The following is a 21,946-nucleotide window of genomic DNA, read 5'->3' on the forward strand; positions in this document are numbered from 1 at the left end:
GAGTTTTTCTTAGAACTCGGATTTCTTAATCTCTACAAGGAAAACTAAGAGAATGACTGAAAAAAAAAAGAGAAAGAGTCATGAGTTATGATGTTGATAAAGAGGATAAAGTCAAATTAAAATAGAGAAGCTAGTTTGCCTTAGAGATTTAGGGTTCACTCTTATTAGGCCTTATTTATAGTTTTTTTACTAATATAATTTTAATTTTACAATAACTTCAATTGAGTCTAATTTGATTTGACAAAGATGATTATTTTTTTTAAACTCATTCTTGAATATCACTTATGTATCTCAATATTTAATATAGCACTTCTCTTTTATTTGCATCTATATTTAATTTTTTATTATTTTATCCGTGCTTAAGTAGCCTATGATCCTTTATATATATATATAATTATTAAAACTCAAACTTTCTTATATTAGTCATGGTCAAACTCATTCAAGCTTTGAGATTCACTTAAGGCCGGTTAAAATTCAACTGCTACTTTTAGTCACTATATGTATGCTTATTACCATAACTTAACATCATATTCAAATATGCTAGCACACTTTGGCTTGTTGCACTATGCTTAAAGCAAACATTGATGCTTATGTATGTTTAATCAATATTTTATAGAACATCGATGATGATATTTAAAAAAAAGCATGTACTTCAATCTTAAAAGTCATGAGTATATAATTTATCATGTTAATAAAGCATAGATATGATAAATCATATTACTAAGTGAGGGTAATATATACTATTTTTACTTTTATTAGCATGCTAGTTGTGAGACTCACACATTTCATATTCCAATAGGGAAGAGAGAATGATACCAAAAACTGATAATGATTGTAACATATCGAGAGCACCTATGGGTTGTCGAAGTATATGTTGCATTTCTATGTATCCGTAAGCTTTCTATCATGCTTTTATCTCGTTATTTAAAGTTTTGTTATTAGTACTTTGACTTTACAAATAATAGAAGTTGTATGAGTCGGATCTTATTCCATGTATGGATCACTCACATATTTTTGTGTTAGATGTTTGGATCTTATTCCATGTACTTCTAGATCCCTCGAGCCTATCACTTGAGCTACACAGGATGCTCAATTTTGTTACTAACTCTATACTATATCTAAGATAAAGTAGTGAATACATGGATCATAGGATGCTGAGCTCGAATCCTACTTTTACCACTTAGTCATTAGAAAAAAAAGAATAATGATAGGGAGCTACACTATTACATATATTGTTTAGTGATAGACGATGGAGTTTTGCATAATTTGCTTTATTGATTTTATAAGATTTTTTTATAGGTCTTAATTTTTTTTCTTCTTTTTTTTTTTTTTATATATTTTTTTAAAATAAGGTTACCGTTCTAGTGAGCTATGATCTCAAAGAGTTCGATTTTTTTTAAAATAATTTAATTATAAAAGTAACAGTTCTCACAAGGGATACAAATAATTCTTGTATTTTTTAAAATTATAGGTTGTGAGTTGGAATTTTTTTGATACATTACCAAACTATTATTATATATAAATTATTATAATATTTTTTTTAATAAAATGTTTGATTTAATATTAAATTATTATTAAACAAAAGTTATGGTAATTCTTTCTTGTAATGTTTCATTTTCTTGAAGTCTACTGTATTTCTTTTTCACCGTCCCCTAAGACAAAACGTTCGATTTAATATATATTATTATTAAACAAAAAGTTTGGTAAAGTGCGGTGAAATCTCTCGATCCTATAACTCTTTGCTGTAACGTTCCGTTCTCTGTTAGGTAGACACAGGTTTGGGCATTAGGCCTTGGAGCTCTCCCCGTCCCATTCGCCTCCCACCGTCACCTCCTCCCGCAAACCTTCGATCCGTCCCATTCCCCTCCCACCGTCGCCTCCGTCTCCTCCTCCTTCCGCGAACCTTCGATCCGTCCGCGACTAGGGTTCGAAGAGGGAACGAGGAGAGTGAGAGAGACCTATGGCGATTCCCGTCGAAGAAGCCATTGCTGCTCTCTCGACCTTTTCCTTGGAGGTATCTCAAGATCTGATGCCGTTTCTTCCCCATTTTCTTTTTTGGATGGTTCTTGGACTTTTCGATGCCGTTTGTTTTGCTTCTTTTCTTGTGGCGGATCCTGTCGAAGAAGCCATTGCTGGTCTCTCGGCATACTCCTTGGAGGTTTCTCAACATCTGATGTCGTTTCTTGTTCGGGAACCGAAATGCCATGTCCTTTTTTTCATGGTTCTTGGATTCTTTGATGCAGTTCGTTTTCTTCTTTCCTCGTAGCGGATTTGGACTTCGTGGGAGAAAGATGAGTCTCTCGAGATCCATTGGTTCTTGATGCCCATTGTTTTGTTCCTTTTCTTGTAACGAATCTGGACTTCTTGGGAGAAAGATGACTCCGTCGGGATGCAACTAGTTCTTAATCTCCTTTGGAACAACAACGCGTAGTGCGTTGACTGTTGTGTAGCATAGTTTGAGGGTTGCGATAGTTCTTAAATGATGCTGGAGTATTCTGAGGTCTATGATGTTTGGTGGTCTTCGATTGTAGCATCGGTTAGAAATGTTGAACTAGTTCTGTCAAAATCTTGCTCAAATAACTAAAGGATTTTAATCAAAAGTTAAGGTGTTGATTGTTCTTTTTTGATGGTTCTTGGGTTTTGTCGATGCCATTGGTTTTGTTCCTTGTAGTGGGTCTGGACTTCTTGGGAGAAAGATGAGTCTGGATCCAACTGATTCTTGATCTTCTGAACAACAAAGGGTAGTGTGTTGACTGTTCTGTGGCATAGATTTAGGGTCTTTGATAGTAGTGTCTTTTAGAAATATCAAACTAGTTCTTTAAAAACCTTGCTCAAATATTGGAAGGATTTTGATCAAAAGTTGAGGTGTTGATCATTCTTTAGCATAGATTTAGTGTCCTAGCGGTTTTTTAAGGTTGTTGGACTATTGAGGGTCTTTTCTTTGAGACCTAGAAAACAGGCCATCTTTGATACTTGTGGAAAGATTGGCTTTGCAGGATTGGTTAGGTTGATCACAAAAGGATCACAAGGGTCCTCTAGATGTCTGGACTCCCTTGGGAGAAATTCAGTGGCTTGTGAAAGAAAGGGCTCAAGTGGGTTTTAGATGATTTTTTTATTTTTCAGATGATAGGATAGTATGAACATATGCTACAACTTATAGATACTGTAGTTAGTAGGGCTAGAAGAGGTGAGATTGTCAGTGTTACAAGTATCTGGAGAGGTAGAAGGAGATTTAGGAAGACTTTACTAGAGAGTTTAAATAAAGATCTAAATACTTTAAAGTTAACTAAGAATTTTCTTTTATATGGTTGTGAATTAAAAATTTATGCTTGCTCCTATTGTTTTGTTTCCATAGTATTTTCCTTGTTTATGTAACATACTGTATGAATTTTACCATTTCCTGGGTTGTCTTCTATTTCTCTCTTCTGTAATGTTAAAATGAATATTTTGTAGAACACTGGGAGGTTATGCATCTTAAATAAAATTCCTTTGGAGTTTTACCTGGCAACTTGAATATGGAGTTATGTTTTGCATTAGTAGGCCCAAGGTAGCAACCATCAATTAATAAATTTTTTCAAAATTATTATATTATGGCAAAAATATGACTCTTTCAGGTTATACTCAGAATGGTTGAAGATAAATACCGTACATTTCTTCTTCATGATGAGATATGTTCATTTTAACCATTTTGTTCAAACTTCATCAGTAATGTCTTTATCATCCTTGCTCTAAGATATCTAAAAGTAGGATTACAACCCAGATTTGTGGGTAGCCATCATTTAGAGAATTTGCACATCTTCGTAGTTTTTTTTTCTTATAATATCAATTTCCTCAGCAACTTGGATATTCCTAACTTTTCCTCTTATGCATCATGGTTACTAAGAGGTCCAAGAGTATAGTTATCTAAATAATGGGATTTCTTCAATTTACGAGTTTGGGACTCTATTAAATAAATTCACAGCGTAAATTGCTTTGAAATAGAACTAACTAATTTATTACCTTGCAGGATGAGCAGCCAGATGTGCAGGGACTAGCTATTTTGTTATCTACCGAAAGATGTGCAACTAATAGCCCTCTAGGTAATCTAGCAACTGGTTCTGTTGAGTTATATGTAAATGATGTTTTATACAACAACAGGCTGCAGTGTATGTGGTCTAATATATTATCATTCTGTAAAAGCTTCCAAGGATTGTTGGTCACTTCTTTTGGTATTTTGCTGGACTAGCTAATTGTAGACCTTGTGAGAGTTGGTGTTACTGGAAATACTTATTTCTTTGTGCTATAATGAATGGCTTACAACATCGGCAACATTCAACTTGGCTTTATATTAGGTTAGGTCATTCTCTTTGGACTTTGGAGAATTGATAATTGAAAGCAATAAGAACAGCTACAAATTTTAAAGTTGTTATACATCTCATAAAGCTAGAGCAAGTGTTGCACTTATGTGGAAGCTCCATGGCAATGGATGAGTTGGATAATGTGCTTTTGTGACCTTGATTCTGGCTGAAAATGATCATAAATTACTCGGTCAAACTACATTAATAATACATCTTGCAGGGTTGGAATGTCATTGGCCCAACCAAAGATGTCCTAGAAACCTATGTTCGGACTTATGGTCCTAATGCATTGTTTGATAACATGATCATCAGTTGCCTTGTCAAACTACATTAATAATGTGTGTCACAGGAATGGCATGAGCCCAGCCAAAGGTGTCCCTGAAAATCTGGGCTTAGACATGTGGTTCTAATGTATTGTTTGGCAGTGAGTCTAAGACTTGGCAGGAAGGTTTTGAGGCTTAATTACAGAATTTAATGAGCGATAATGCTCCATTGGACTTAGCTTGGGCTTGATAATACTTGAAGTTTAAGATTTATTTTTGATGAGTTTAGGCCTGCATGCACACGTCTCATTCGGGCTGAGCCATTCTTGGTAATTAATTATTTTGAAATCTTGAAGCAATTCTACGCCATGATATCCTCTCCTCTAAGGCCTTCTGGCATGCACCTTTACCCCTTTAAAAGTTTGACTAGATACCTAACTATTCTGAACTTCAGCTTGCTGTTAGTGAAATTTTGTCTTTTGTAGGATTCTTTCAAGTTTTGTCATGTGGTTATTCTCTGGCATCCATGTATTCCATATATGAAATAATTGAGTTTGGTGCCCAATGGATTTCATTGTGTGCCCTTCATTTATTCTGATGCTAGATTCACATCTTATGTATATCTATGTTTGCCAAATAGTTCTCTTTTGGTCTAAGTTATGATTGCTATTATTTTGCTTGAGAAAACATGGTGGAATTGAATGCCCACTAATGAGATTGCCTAGGTTAAATACCTGGGCACCATCTTCACTGGTACTTCTTGATCCTAGATCCCCTAGGTGAACAGGGTAACTAACGACTAGGACGAGGCCCTGTTGGTGTTTATGCTTCTGATTTTCATTAGTCTGATATATTTTATTATTCTCATTTCTGATATTTATGTTTGTGTCATGTAGAATTTGGTGACGTCGCTGCTTATCGACTCTCTCTTGGAGAAGATACAAAGGCTATTAATCAATTGGTACAATATGACTTTGTTTCTTACAAAAGTTATGTATATATATGTATATATATGTACATATACATATACATATACATATATATAAATATAAATATAAATATAAATAAATAAATAAATAAATAAATATAAATAAATAAATAAATAAATAAATAAATAAATATATATATATATATATATGTACATATATATATGTACATATATATATGTACATGTACATGTACATACACACACACACACATATATATATATATATATGTATATATATAATCTTTATTTATCTTTCATAGCTTTTTCTGTTAGTATTGTGTATCTTTTTACAATACTTTGTTATTGAGGTGGACTTATATTGCTTACCTGTGTTTCATCTGTAGAATATCTTGTCATCTTTATATAGTATATACAACTACTTTTAAGAACAAAGTTGCCCATACTTGGCTTCTTTCAAGCTACGATTGTGATAATGTTACCCATTATATGCATATCTGCAATTTGCATGAGTGAACTTGAAGTTGTTTCTGTCTGCAAAAGAAAAAAAACTTTATATTTTTGAATATAATAAAAGCGAACATGTAGGTTTATGGAAAGAAAGATAAAATGCTTAGCCTCCACTTAATGCTAAGGTAATGCAATGACTTTGTATTTGTCATGATATAACCTTTTAAGTCTTGGTGATATGTTTTCTGAGTGGAATCAATCTGTAACTTTTATTTTTTCAATTTTACTAAATTTTTGATCCATCAAAGAAAAGGAAAGCCATCTTTCCGTATGTGCTTATAATTTGCTTTGATTGTCTTTATCTCTATAATTTCCTCCCGATGTAGCCGAAGTTACACACCAACATATATGGAGTGTACACAGATGCAGAAACTTTCATGTCAGCCAACTAGTGTTCAGATTTAGACTGATGCATATTGTGTTTAGGTTGGGTATATTTGGGAGTCCGTTTGATTCATATGGGTGTTTGGATTTTCGTTAGAAATTTCAATGGTTTTTGGTATTCATTCAGTATGTTTTTAAGTATCTTAGTCTATGCAGGTCTTTTATTTCTTAAATAATGCTTATAGAGAAAGCTGCGCCTGAGAATTACAATTTTATTCTAAGAAAAAATGGGAAAGAAAAGAAGGCTTGCAAAGTTTTTAAGTGGTGTTGGTTTAAATGGAGCGGCAAATATCCAAACAAGAGTTTGGGATCTAATAGGTCATACTCCTGTGGTAGGGTTGACCCTCTCATTCCCTTCAGTTAATGTCTCTTGTTGCTACATAATCTCTCTCCATGTGGCAACAATTTGTAATCATTGACTCCTAATCTTATTTTGTTGTTTCAATTTTAGTGCCGTGTAAAATGATCATGTGCAAGGCTTTCACAAGTTTAAATCAATTGCTGATTAGCAATTCATTGTCTTGCTGAGCATGTGGCTACTGTGATGGTTGGATAAACCAAAGAAATTTTAGCTTAAATTGGTTGGTCTACGTATATGATAAAGGTGAAAGTGAAATATTTTGTCTATATTCGTTTCTCTTCTACTTTTTATGCTCCAAAAGGAGTTGTAGAATAATAACAATACTTTGGAATTTTGTTCCTATTTTTATGTTGTCAGATGCACATCTTTTGAGGCAAGTTGTTAGATGCACTTTAAATTTGCTTATTGTACACACCAAATAGTATAAACATGTAACTTTGGAAAATTATGCAGAATGCACTGATCCATGAAGGAAGGGAGATGGCATCTTTGCTTTATACATACCGCAGCTGCGTCAAAGCTCTTCCCCAGGTTCTAACTCATTTATGATGTTTTTTCTCATTTATTTTGTTAATTGTGTTCTTCCATTATCAGCTTATAGATAAGTTGACATGGTGTATATAGTTAGATAACATAATAACATAAGTTATTTAGTCTAAAATATGTCATTCGCAACTTTGATGCAGTTACATAATTGCACATAAGTATTATTTAATTTAAAATTGTCAACTTTTCATTTATCTATGGGGTTTTAGATGTCTCTTATCGTGCACTAGACTTTTAAGTTTTTTTTTTTTTTTCAAATTTTGTTGATACACTTCTGATTATTATATATTGATGATTATGTTCAAGAAAACTTGTATGCTTATAGAAAAATTGTAGGTCAGATGGTCTCATGTCACTTCTATGATTTTGTTCTTCTTTCAAATGTTCTTCTAATGCATATCTGAAAAATATTACTTCATATACATCTATGCCCATGTGATATTGACGACACTTTGTTATTGGCTTTTGTCTGCTGACATGTACCAGCAAAAAATTGAATTCTTTATTTTTGACAAGATAATTGCTTTAGGTTAGTATTTTGTTGTTATATCTATTTTTGGTAAGATGCTATGTTGTCAGCTAATTATTATACAAACACACAGTGTGATATTTGAATGGGATATATGTGACAACCCACAAACATTAAATCAACCTTGATATACAGATTATTATGAATTCATGAATTATGCTTAGGAGAGAAGGAAGAATAAAGGACAGCAAAATCAGTTATGATGTAGTCTTTACAAAGCATTGAGTTTTTTTAAGACAATGGTTGTTGATAATTCCTTATCTCTTTTTGGACTATTTCTTCTTGCTTCTGATGTTCGTATTAAATGCCATGATCTTATATCTACCTCAGCTTTCAGCCCTTTTGCTCTATCTGTTCTGTTTGTGCTTGCATCTTGTTTGGTGTTCAAGCTGACCTTATTATGTTTTGCCATGTTGGCTGATCCTTAAAAATCTGAAGTGGCAATATGAGAAGTTGAAAAGAAGTCAGGATAAGTAGGAGTAGGGCAACTATGACAGTTCAAGTAGGAGTACAAATTTGATGAGAATCAATATATATGAAGATCAATCTGTAGATCATTGCCTTATGTCATAGTTTCAGTTTTCACATGGTCTAAAATAGAGCTTCTGCAAGACTTTTATGTATTGCTGGAGATGTGACAAAAATCAAAGATAAAATAGATCCTACAAGAATTATACTTTAGTTAGGAAGAAGTTACTATGGTTGCTTGCTTATGAGAGATGTGAGAGATTTAAATTGAGTTACATTGAAGTCTTGAGCGATGTTGAAGTCATAAATCATTGTTGCAAGTAATCTTTATGTTCTCAACTGTATAGAAAAGGCATACAAAGTGGTATTTAGAACCTCGGATTGCTAAGTAGGGGTTGCGTTATCAAAAGATTTTATTTCACTTCTGAATTGTGGTTACTCTATCTAGGTATTGGAATTTAGTTTAAAAAAGTGTTTACATACAAATAAAAATGAATAAATTGTAATGTTGAAATGAATATCCTTTTATAGTTTTACTTACTGTTTACATCTACATGATATAAAAAATTATAAACTTATTGTAATACTATCTGCTAAACCTAGAGAGTGTGTTCTGTGCAGCTGCCTGATTCCATGAAGCACAACCAAGCAGACTTGTATCTTGAGACTTATCAGGTTCTTGATTTGGAGATGAGTCGGCTTCGTGAAATTCAGAGATGGCAAGCATCAGCTGCTTCCAAAGTTTGTACTCTACTTTCTATAGGTTCAATAAATATTTTTTTTCTAAATTTTTATTTTTCGTAATGAAGTGCCTCCCTTTTGTTATTATGATGGATGTGCTTGCTCTTTGTTATGAAGTTCGTTTCTAACCATTTTTTTCTGTAACCAAGTGCCTGCCATTTGTTATTTTGTTTGTTTCTAATGTTTTCTTTTCCACAATGAAGTGCCTGCCATTTGTTATTAATGCACATGTAACTTGCCTGGAGATAACGACCAGCAAAAGAAATGTAACAGTCAGCATGGAGCAAAGAGAAAGAGGGAGAAGAGATGAGGAGGAGGAGAAGAAGGACATGATGAAGAAGAGTAGAAGGAGAAGGAGATGGAGAACGAGAGGAGGATGAGGAGTAGAAGAGGCAGAGGAGGAGGAGGAGGAGGATTGGAGGAAGAGGAGAAGGAGAAGAGGAGGAAGAGGTGGAGGAAAAAGAGGGAAAGAGGGGAGGAGAGGAGGAGAGGAGAGGGTTATTGACACTTGACAGTTAACAGGCTGCTATTAAAAACCAATAGCTGTTGTCAGCTGTCAATAGCTGACCAGGTAAAAAATAAAAAATGATTCATAGCTGTCCAAATCAGGGTCTGCAGTACCGAATTGTACCGCCCAGTACGGGCGGTACGTATCGGTCCGACAGGTTGTCGGTACGCGGACTATCTGTTACCAGTCCGAGTGCACTGCAGCACTGTAGCAGTGAACTATAGCACTGTAGCAGTGCACTGTAGTATTATAGCAGTACTATAGTACTCGGCACACCTGAGTGTATCGCTCAGTACACTATACCGTACCGGTACTGAGCCCAGGTCGAAATACCGGTATGGTACGGTATTGCGAACCTTGGTCCAGATACAAAACTTGAAAAAGAAAACCCAGTTTCAAACCAAACTGGGTAATTGGAGTTCTAATTGGTCAGACTGATAAGTGCTGGATGGTACATACTAGTCCGACTGGTTTTCTGAACCTGGCTTGTTAGGTATTGCGGTCTTGGTTGAGTTGCACTATGTCTAAGTGACAAAGGATATTGTCTGGATTTGTATCAAGTCGCCAATAGCTGGATAGATATATAAGTAACTCAGTCATTGATTAGCCATGTTGCCATATGTGCCTTGCAATGTAGTTGTATTCATGCTGATCAAATTTTAATTCTGTGTCCAAGGTTACACATCTGCAGCAAAGTGTGTTGCATGTGGTATTGTCTCATATGTTGATAGGAAGAAAATAAGTTAAATTTGAGCAACTGGAGGCATTTTATTTGTTTTCATCCTTTTCCAAACCGATTAATTTTGAGACTTATTCGGTACGGTATGGTATTGCAACAAAAAAACTACATTTTACATTCTAAACTGATTAATTTGAAGCAATACGGTACTGTCCATCTGAACTCTTTTGGACTTTATGTATCTCTTAATATTTTTATGTAATGCATTTGATGCACATTACAATGCTAAATTCCTATGTTTGTCATCTAGTTGGCAGCCGATATGCAGAGGTTTTCTAGGCCTGAAAGACTGATGAATGGACCCACAATAACTCATTTCTGGTTTGATATCTAACTTACCATTTTCCATTTGTTTCTGATGTTAAGGTCGATTTTGATCACTTAGGTAATAATGAATTAAGGTTATATATAGGATATTCTGCCCTCATGTTCTTGAACTCTTGACCTTTTGAAATCTTGTGTCGGATTAGGGTTATGCTGGTTTTTTTCTGAATGTTCAGCATTTTGCACTGACATTATTTTTAAAGTGAAACTTTATGAATTTATTAATGTGAACTGTTAGTTCTATTGCAATTTGACATTATGAGTTTTGTTGATTGCCATTAGTTTCATGCTACAATTGGAATTGTTTTATGAATTTTTGGATGATTAAATGTTCAAGTTGTTCATTGTTTCTTACGGTTGGGTTAAAATTTCTATTCTTATACAGAAAAAGGTCAATGTTCCATTTATTGAATCCTGCATGTCATTGAACTAGCACAAAATATATGTTAAAAGTTGTACGGTGATGTATGGGCCTCATCACATTCTAAGGCACATAATTCGATGAATTTGTTTTGTGTAGTCGTTTTGGACTTCGGGTTGATAAGGAATTGGTGTGCATCATTATGGATGAATGCATAGCGGCATGAGAGTAAGGATGTAGGCAAAATATGCAAGGCATACTAGTCTATAAATAAGGGTCTATCAGTCTTTTGATAAATATTTGTGTTCATTTTGGAACTTTGCTGGATTTAGATAACTAGAGTTGCTTTAGTGGTGGGAATCAGGACACTTTTTGGGTCTACACTATGTGCTGATAGAAGAAAAGTCAACTCAATTGTTGATGAACTTGAATTCAGGTTCAATTGACTTTTTTAAAGTTCATCTTGTCATCTTCTTCTTTGAAATAGTTTTAGTATTTTAGAGGGGATTTTTGTAAAAATCATAAGTTGCCACATGCCAAAATGATATATGTCTACCTTTATTAATTAGATTGCTATAAGGGGAAGAAGAAAAGATGGAGGAAATAATAATCTGGTTGGTTTGATATTTCATCTCAATAAGAAAGTTTTGACATTATAGTATTATACAACAATGAAAGACAATAAAAAAAGATATATTATAAAAAAGGAAGATCATTTACAAAGACAAATTTTAAATTCTGTCTCTTAAAAATAAAGGATTAATGTATCTTTATGTAATTAATTTTTTTTTTCTATTTCACTATTTTCACTTCTTGTACTTAGGTTCTATAAAAAGATGGAAGGGCATTGTAATTAGTCATGAGAATATGTTTCTTTAGCCTTACAATATATCCGAGTGGTGTAAGACAATGACCTTTACCCAAAATGAGTTTGGAGGTCTTGGGAGTGAGTCCAAGTAATTGTTTATTTTCCATCCTCCTCTTCCTTTCTTCACCAAATATCCCACCACCTAAATTCCACCATTGCAAAGTTTCTAAACCCCAAACTGTTGAGTCCTTAACTATGTTGGATCTCTCTAGCATTGGAGATTCGTGAATTAACTTCACAACCAAGTCAAGCTAATCAATATACACGGATCAATGCCTTTCTCCCTCTTAGAAATTGGTATGCATCTAAACTTTTACTAAGTATATCCTTTAGGTTGTTCTTTGTCACTCAGTAAGCATCAACATATCTTATCAACCAAGGTTTTTAATTTCATATCGTATCGATGTACCACTCGGTATATGTATTTTTATATACATATATTTATAATTTTATATACATATGTATATAAAAATATGTTTATATACGTATGTTTACTCATAAACATATGTATTTTTATATACATATGTTTATGAGTAATAATTACCATAAAAATTGTTTATAAAAATATCCCCTTTCCATCTCGAGAGACGGAAAGGGGGTGATGGCGGAGCGGGCGAGGATGCGACGCGTCATCTCTATCCCCAGCTCGAACTCATCCCTTGTGTGGTACTCCGTAATGCTCTCGCGACAGTCGGATCCAACTGTGATCTAGCCCAGGGCGAGCTTATCTCCCGCTCCTCCGTCGTTGCCACCCTCAGCGATTGTGAGGAAGAAGATCAAGATGATGGTGAGAGCGAGAAGAGGAAGCGACAGTCCTACCTGTGCTAGGATCCCTTCCTTCATTGTCGACCACAACCTCCCCGACCACAGCGTCCGTGATCCCTTCACCCCTTATCGTGTTTCACCCGACGGAGTGAGGACCTGCCCCCTATAGGATTCTGCCCAATGAAGTGAGGACCCACCCCCTTCTGTGTTCTGTCCGACAGAGCGCTTCTTCGTGCCCCGCCATGTCCAACTCTCTTCTTCGTTATGCCTTCTCCGTCCAACGAATGCTGCAGCCTCGTCTTCCTCCCCGTCGTGCTCCTTGTTTTGTCCGCTAGCTGATACCGCCCAGTATAGGTGGTACAATTCGAAATTTAAAACTTTGTTATCAACTATAAACCATGGTCGAAAACACGATAAGTTATCCACTATTGTTGGCTGCATAAAGCATTGCTTGAATTTGATTATTTATATATATATATGTTTATATATGCTTTGGGCTTCTAGAATTCCTTTTTCGATGCTATAATTAGAAAAAAAGATTATTTCATCAATATAATCCTAATTGTGCTTTACTATTTCTTGTTCACGTTGATTTTGTCACTTCATCTCTGAATTGCTATTTCATGTTCAAAGTATAAGTTGATAAAATTAATGAAGTAACTCACGTTTTTTTCGTTAGTATGATAAGATATGACTTATGATTTTCAGTTAGTTTAGTTTTAGCTTATTTCCATGGTAGCTATCTTTTGTAATGATGCTTTCCCTAGTGGTGGGAAATCGATACTAAGTTTTTTGTATGGCAGGTCTATGTTGAAATTACTTGATGTTTTAGTGCAGCTTGATCATCTCAAAAACGCAAAAGCTAGCATTCCCAATGATTTCTCATGGTATAAGAGGTATGCAATAACTTGTACTTTTCAATCAATTTTGTTTGCAATAGTTCATTGCACTAGCTAAATGGTTAAGTATTATTAGTAATTGAATTTGTTATCTAATATAATGGAGAACATGGGAAAATGGTTAATATAATATAAAAAAAGAACTTTTAACGACATCTTGTGTTTGTTAATTTTTTTTTTATGAGTATTCACATTCCACCTTGCAAAATAACTCAAAAAATTAAGTGAATTCCAATTGTAAATAACACATAATAGAATTGATATATGCTTATTACGTTTGTATGTCAAATTTTTAATAATGACGTTAGAAACTAAAAGACTAAATTATGAAACTATTTATTTCTTTGTAAAATTAGAGCAAGTGAAGGAATGTTTTCGAAATGGATGAAAATAGGTACAAGTGTTTTGGTGGGTTTTTAGAGATCAAAGAGTAATTTGGTTAATTTATTTATGTATCAAAAAGTTGAGAACTAAAACAACACTGATGAATGAATTAATGTTTTTGTACTAATATGTTTTGAGATATTCTGTGTTGCAAAAGTTATGGAAGTAAGCTAATGAGCCATAATATAAAATTTTTAGAGAGAACTAATAAACTAAGGCTAAAGTAGGTGAGGCTTATGGGCGGAGGATTGGAGATGGAGGAGGAAGCGGTGGCCCTTATGAGGCAGCGGCCACGGTGATGGCACAATGGAGTGGAGCCGGCAATGACATGTAGGAGAATGAGGCAGAGGAGGGTGGAAAGTGATCCGTATGGTGTTTGGTTTTGACAATTTGTCGATTCAATGCCATCTTCTGGATGGTAGTTTTGGCGGAGAGAATTATCATAGGAAACCAAGCGTAAAACCGAAAGAAAACAACCTCTATTGTTTGTAAAGTTAAAGTCCTAACTATGAGACTTGAAATAAAGGAAATAGACGTGTGAAAGAAAGCTTATGGGTGCGTGAAAACCTTGGTTGTTTTTTGGCTAGCATGTCATTGCTCTCAGTAGGTTGCGGTCGCTATCGGTCTTCCGTTGCCTCTCGTTGTTGCTAGGACCTCCTAAGGTTTGGAGAGTAGGTAGTAGGCATTGAGGACTTCTCGCTGTAGTTAGACGAAGCTTTGGGGTGGAGCTTTGATTGCTAGAATGTGAGGAAGAAGGCTACTGTTTGAAGTTGGCTGCAGCGATGCAGAATTCTTCCCTCTTCTTCTCACTCCTCTGAACTGCGAAACTAGGGCCGATTGCCTCTTTGTTGAAGGCTTTCTTGGTTCCTTTTAGATGTTTTATAGGGAGAGGTTTGCCTGAAGTCCTTGGGCTTGAGCTTTGCTTGATCGAATAGGGTTGAATATTGTCAAGAATCGAGATCGTCTCTGAACACGGCTCCCTCAATTGAGTGATTCACGTCCCATTGAATCTTGCTTTGACGGTGGGGAAACTCGACTTTAGCAGCTTCTTCGGAGAACCATCTTGCTGCACTTGGTTTTAGTCCTTTGTGTCCAATTCAGAAAGTGATCCTCTTCAAGGGGTTTCTCTTGGTCGGTCACCAAGTCTTCAACAGATGGCGACGTCTCGCTTGGTTCGTCGTCTAGCATTTGATGTAATGTTTTATTTTTTTTTTATGGATTTATTTTTATGCTATTTTTTTTTATCAAGGATGTGTTTTAGAGAGAATTAATAAACTAAGACTAAAGTAGGTGAGGCTTATGGGTAGAGGATTGGAGATGGAGGAAGTGGTGGCCCTTATGAGGCAGTGGCCACAGTGATGGTGCAATGGAGTGGAGCTGGCAATGACGTGTAGGAGAATGAGGCAGAGGAGGGGGGAGAGTGATCCGTATGGTGTTTGGTTTCGACGATTTGTTGATTCAATGCCACCTTCTAGATGGTAGTTTTGGTAGAGAAGAGAATTGTTGCAGTAAAACCAAGCGTAAAATAGAAATAAAGCAACCTCTATTATTTGTAAAGTTAAAGTCATAACTACGAAACTTGAAATAATGGAAATGGACGTATGAAAGAAAGCTTATGGGTGCGTGAAAACCTTGGTTGTTTTTGGCCAGCACGTCGGTGTTTTCGGTTGGTTGCGGTTGCTATCAGTCTTTGGTCTCCTCTCTTTGTTGCTAGAACCTCCTAAGGTTTAGATTGTAGGTAGTAGGCATTGAGGACTTCTCACATGGTGAGGAAGCTCGGGTCATGACATTTGGTATAGGGCTGACCTAGTATTTGAGCATGGTGAGCGGGTTCGAGTAAGAACGAGTTACCCATGAATAGAGTTAGAGAACTCATCACCGTGTGGAACCACCACTTAGCTATGCCTCACATATACCATGCTAGGGTTTCATCTGGGCTATGTTGGGACTTAACGAGGACATTAAACCTTTGAGTGGGTGAAATTATAACATCTCGATTAATCTCTCATCAGAAGTGGGCAAGACTAAGATTGGCTTATAAGGGTCTGATGAGTATACTATTATCAATTTTGGCTTAAGCATTTTGGTCAACGGTTTGAGCCAAACAGAGTTGATAGGCCAGTTAGCCTATTAGACTTGAGTTGTGACATTTGGTATCAAAGCAATGATTTTAAGGACCTATCAGAATATGAGATCCTAGGATTTGAATATTAGATGACTCATTAGTTTTGAGATTTAGATTTTAGGTCTACATAATAATGCAACTGAAGCATGATTTTAAGAGACTAGGGTCATTTTATTGAGCCAAATATGATTTATATTTTTGATACGGAAATGATTAATTAAAGATGTTACTCAAGGAGAGTCTCATTAAATGACTTGAACTAAGATGATTGAGTAAAATGCCAAAATTTTAGTATATTTTCTCTAAATTACAATAAATGTTATAATATTTTATCGTAGAAACTCTCGTAAAGTCTTATGTTTTGAATATAATTTTGTCATGACACTCTTATCCACCTTTTGAAAAGTAGATAACAGTTGTTAATTTGATTATAGAATGTTTTTTTATAGATGTATTTATAATAAATAAATAAATATCAATTGACTTAGTTATTCATAAAGATGCATATATTATATTTATATATAATATTTAAACAAAATTATTTGGCAATTTGACTAGAACTGATATATGATGCTTACGTTCACTATGAAATATTTAGATATTCATTTTACTAAAAAAATGAAGTTTATTGCATTAGTTTTGTGGCAATTTTTAGTTCGACCATAACTTATTTCTATTGGAGACCTAAAATTCATTCATATAATTTCATTATGATTTTAATTTTTAAGTAGATTATACATGAATGAAGTTTGACATATTACTTTTTGAATATTGTTATCCTCTGCATGGGATATTATTCTTATTTATAAGTATAAATATGATAAATTTAATAAAAATTATAAGAACATATTTGCTAGTTATTGTGTGGTTTCTTTAGGGTTGATTATCTTCCTCACATTTGCCTTACATTGTTATGAATGGTTATGGTTAACATGTCTAGTTTTATTAATTGAAGATCATACTAAGTATCAATTATTCTTTCAGATGTAAAAGTTTCGACAAATTTTAAGTACAAAAATTTTGTAAGATTTTTCAAAAATATATAAACAAAAAGGTGATATTAGATTTAACATGTGTTTGGATGGTTTGCAAAAGTTATTTTTAACATTGATAATATCTGTGCTTTTGTAGTTGAACAAATTTGATCATGCATTGATATTTAAATTTAATTATACGTATAACAAATTTGAATGCAGTTTTAATTTAATAAGTGGTAAATTTATTATTATATATTATTTATCTACTGTAATGATGAGATCTAATGAGAATTAAATATAACATTATTTTTTTGACACATAATATATAAATCATTTGGAATTATTAAAGAATATATATGTTGAATGGTTGAATAAATTTTCATCCTTTCAATTGTTTTTGTTTGTTGAGTTACACATGTAGCCTTAACTTATATTTTATGGCAACAACCAATTAGTTTTTAAAATTTAAAATTATCATGATTTATTGGATGTAGAATTTGATATGCTTGTTATGGGTAATCTAAAACCAAATTTATTGAATGAGTTTTCTCAATTACTTATATTTTTTTATGCTAAAAAAAAAAAAAATATACAACAAAAAAAACACATCTTTTGACTTAGTTTTCGAGTGGCACATTTACATCTAAATATTTTCAAGTTGATTTAGATTTATCTTTTAACTTACTATTTCAAGTGCCAACTATGTTGATTAATATCATTTTTCATATCAAATTTGAGGACCAAATTTCTGATAAGTGGGGAGAAATGTAATCAACGATAATTTTTTTCCTTTAACATAAATAAATTACTATAAATAACGTGTTGCTTTATTTAAATTATTAACTTTCGTATTTTTGTAGTATGGCTAAGGAAATGATTAAAATTGATTTCTTTAATTATGTGGACAAATTAGGAATATTTTCAATCAATTAAATTATTAATTGATTTATTTCCTAGTGAGTGATCTGAATTTTAGAAAGTAAATAGTATAAATTCCATTTTTCTGTGTGAACCATAAGAAATAAATATTATATTTCTATCTTTTTGTGTGAAAGCAAAATAAAAATAAATTAATAATAAAATTCGAATTATGACTTATCTTTCGGGGAGATTTCATCTTCTCCTATACCAAGGAGGCTCCTCCTCCCTAATTTCTCTTAGCGATTTAAAAAGCGTTAGGCGCCAAAAGACGCCAAGGTCCAAAAACACTGGAGGCGCTAGGCGCTCGCCCGAGCGAAGTGAGGTGTTAAAATATAAAATATAATTAATAAATATAATTATTTAAATTTTTAAATAAAAATATGCTATTAAATTAAGAAAATCTAAGGAACAAAATCATAATGTCACATTAACAAAAAGCTTCAAAATTCAAAACAATAAAATTTTACATCAAAGTCATTCATCATAATCAATATTATCATCAATTTCACATAAATCTTCATTGAATTCGTCCTCTTCCTCTTGTCCTTCCTCTTTATTAAAATATGTTTCATTCTCTATGTCTTCAATAATAGCAGGAGCCGAGCTTGATGCTTTTGCACTTATTTTTCTCTTTGTCATCTGTCTTGTATATGTTTGTAATTCTCCAGCATCTGAAGCTCTTGTCATATCTCCCTATGTCAATCTTCATCTTCAAATACAAGCTCGTCTTCGATATCTTGCAAGTTGGCACTTATTTCTCCCATCAACCACTTATTTGAATCATCAATATCTTGCAATGAGATTGGATCAATTCTATTTTTGCAAATCATGATGAGCTTTCAAAGCTTGATTATACTTTATGTAAATAAGATCATGTAATCGTTGATGTTCCAACTGATTTTTTCTCTTTAAGTGAATATGTCATGTCATATAATTTAAAAATATATTAATATAGCTATCTAAATAAATAAATTAATTAAAATAAAAATATTTAGTGATCCTTTCATGCTCAAAGATACTCTAGTTTCGCTCACAACCCAAAGCACTACATGTCAAATTAAGTACTTTGATAGCAAATTACTGTAAGTTCGGGGTGGAATTTTCAAATAGACTATACCATTTAGTTGTAAAATTTATGTTATTATTAGCAATAACATAGTAACATACTATAGATGAAATTAATTATATTAAATTATTAATATTGCTCCAGTTGCTTTCGATTCTATACATGATTAAAAAAAAAAACACATGGATTGCTTGATGAATCCATACAAATAGGGCAGTTATTTTGAAGGTTATACATTCCTAGGATCTGCTTTATCATATATTAAGTTTGGTAGTTATAAATTATAATATTCTCTAGGGTTAGTTAGGTTTAGATGTATTTTGCTTACTGCATTCTCATTCCTGCTTATTGATGCCCTAAATCGCACTTCCAGATTTCTGTATTTATTTCTGACTCCACAACAGAAAGTATTGGTAACTGATTCTTTTCTATACTTCTAATTTTTCAGAACATTTACACAAGTGAGTGTTCAGTGGCAGGATACTGATTCTATGAGAGAAGAGTTAGACGATCTGCAGGTTTCTAGTTATATGTTTTTTTCATTTATCTTACTGGTATAGGATCCGTGAGGGCCTCAGATTGTGTATTCTATAACTTGACCATTCCATTATAGTAGGTTGTTTGAGATTTTGTTTCCTTAGATGTTACTATATCCATAGATTTTACCAACACTAAACTCACATTTATATTTGCAGATTTTCTTAAGTACAAGATGGGCTATTCTATTGAATTTGCACGCTGAGATGTTCCGCACAAATACGTATCCTTTATTTAATGTCTTACTCAACAGAGACTTTTTCTGTTGAGTGATACATTCCCATCAATCTTCGATTAAACAGAAACAATTATTATTTGATACTTTTGCTATTGTTGCCCATAAAAAAGAAGAAACAGTTTTTATTTTTTTTTTTAACTTTTTTTAACAAATACTATGGTCTTTGCAATGACTTGCGTGTATCATATTTTTATATGCATGAATCAGACTAAGGTGATGCCTCAACTAGTTTGCTTATGGCTATAGGCTTCTCCATATGTTGGATAAGCTTTCTTAAGTTCTTTTTACTAGTTGACAAGGTTCTTATTTGGGAAATGTCTTCTAGGCTCTTCCTGGTTTGAGTATATTTACAGGTAGTTTGACATCCTTGATTCAAGCATAGTGTAGAAGACATCTTGCAAGTACTCATAGTATTTTGTGTTGAATCTTTGGAGCTAGACTTTGCACTCTTATTTCCAGAGCGCCATATGCTACTTCGTGTTTTGCCGGTTCTTGTTGTTTTAGCAACCTCATCTGAAAAAGAGAGTGAGTCACTGTATAAGAGGGTCAAGTTTAATCGGCTTATTAACATCTTCAAGGTATTATCTCCATAGACTTTTCCAGTATGCATATAAATTAGGAAAATCATGTTTAATACTTGTGTCCATTTTTTTTGTAAAGACTGTTAAGTTAGCATGGTATATTGACCCTTTCTGTGATCTTCTTTGGCAGAGTGATCCTGTTATTCCTGCATTTCCCGATCTTCATCTTTCACCAGCTGCTATAATGAAGGAACTTTTGATGTACTTCCAAAGCTTTTCTAGTCAAACTCGTCTTCTCACGCTTCCTGGGCCTCATGAAATTCCACCTCGTGAGCTGCAAGAATATCCTATACACATTTATTTTCGTGCTGTTTTTCTATATAGCAAAAATCTGGCTTGTTATGGTCTGATTTTACTCTGATATTTAGTTAGAAATTAGTGTAAAAAAGTGTCAAATAATGGTGCTTCTTTGTAATATGCTTGGTTAGAATGAATTCTGTCCTATATCTGTAAGGACAGGGCCTAAGTTTACACTGTACGAGTTCAAAGAACTGACATATTTGATTATATTTGGTGTTAGCTATTTTTTCTGTGCCTTTTGTGTTTGTTTTGTGTAGAATATATGACTAGATATGAATATTTGTCAACTTATGATGTTTCTTGCAAGTCTATGTTAATTAACAAAGCTTGAGGCTTGAACTGGAAGGACTTTGTGAAGCTTTTATCCTTATCTGAGCATTCTTTTGAAGTAATTGCTTTGTTTATCTGTTGATTCTTTGATATAGTAACACATTCATGTTTTGATTTTCATTGTTTATCTGTTGATTCTTTGATTTTCGAACTATCTGTGGGTATAAATTTTGTTTTGATTTTCATTGTTGCTTTATCTTAGTAGTGAAGGCATATTCATGTTTATGATAAGGACCTATACTTAAATATACTGCAATAATCATATTTTATATGATGTTTTCGTCGAGCTGAAGTTTATAAACTGTTGTTTAACAATATCTTGTAACTGAAAGCTGGTGAAGTAAACTCCCAAACAAGGTATTTGATCTTTATTTTGTTGGTTTTTAGTTGACCATGTACATTCATATCTTGATTGATGATTGATTCAATTATCATGTGAGATACAACCTAGTCAGCTCAATTTGTGATAGACTGTAAGTTTAATGACTATGTGAAAGGGAATATGATTTTTGTTACTCTTATTAAATCGAAAGCAAGAAGAGATGATTTTTTTTTTCCTTTAAACCAAAGTTTCAAATCTTGAAGAGTACCAATAAGATAGTCATTGGGCTGACTGGGGCAGTACTAGTGGCTAGCATATCATGTATCTATACGCTCCTGTGGTGACTGCTGTGGGTCAGACTAGGGGAGGAGGGGAAAATTGAAAGAGAGAGGAGAGGTGAGGGATGCAAGGATGGTGGAGGAGAAGAGAAGGGGACAATGAAGGAAAAGGTGAAGGAGATGCATTAGGTAGTATTGTAGTTTTGAATTTGAAAAATAAAACACTTGTAATTTTATGTACTATTCTTTTTGATGTGTAAAAGGGCCTTGGTACATTGCTAAGGTTGCTCCTTTGCTACCCGAGAGAATAGGGATTGAGTCATGGAAAATAGCCGCTC

At 33.6% G+C, this 21,946-nt stretch overlaps 1 protein-coding gene across 2 annotated transcripts in view; it reads left to right on the top strand.

The window, feature by feature from the left end:
• Positions 1-1,756: 1,756 nt before the first annotated feature.
• Positions 1,757-21,946, top strand: part of LOC135636688 (protein PIR-like) — a 50,287-nt gene continuing 30,097 nt past the window's right edge. For both annotated transcript variants that reach the window (XM_065148590.1, XM_065148591.1), the window contains exons 1-11: positions 1,757-2,014; positions 4,007-4,079; positions 5,497-5,561; positions 7,255-7,332; positions 8,966-9,085; positions 10,583-10,653; positions 13,454-13,546; positions 19,471-19,540; positions 19,718-19,782; positions 20,180-20,375; positions 20,509-20,660. In XM_065148590.1, the coding sequence (XP_065004662.1) occupies positions 1,961-2,014; positions 4,007-4,079; positions 5,497-5,561; positions 7,255-7,332; positions 8,966-9,085; positions 10,583-10,653; positions 13,454-13,546; positions 19,471-19,540; positions 19,718-19,782; positions 20,180-20,375; positions 20,509-20,660 (1,037 nt within the window). In that variant the 5' untranslated portion in view covers positions 1,757-1,960. The remainder of the gene's footprint in view (positions 2,015-4,006; positions 4,080-5,496; positions 5,562-7,254; positions 7,333-8,965; positions 9,086-10,582; positions 10,654-13,453; positions 13,547-19,470; positions 19,541-19,717; positions 19,783-20,179; positions 20,376-20,508; positions 20,661-21,946) is intronic.

Source organism: Musa acuminata, chromosome BXJ3-4, assembly GCF_036884655.1.
Source record: "Musa acuminata AAA Group cultivar baxijiao chromosome BXJ3-4, Cavendish_Baxijiao_AAA, whole genome shotgun sequence".
NCBI lineage: Eukaryota > Viridiplantae > Streptophyta > Magnoliopsida > Zingiberales > Musaceae > Musa > Musa acuminata.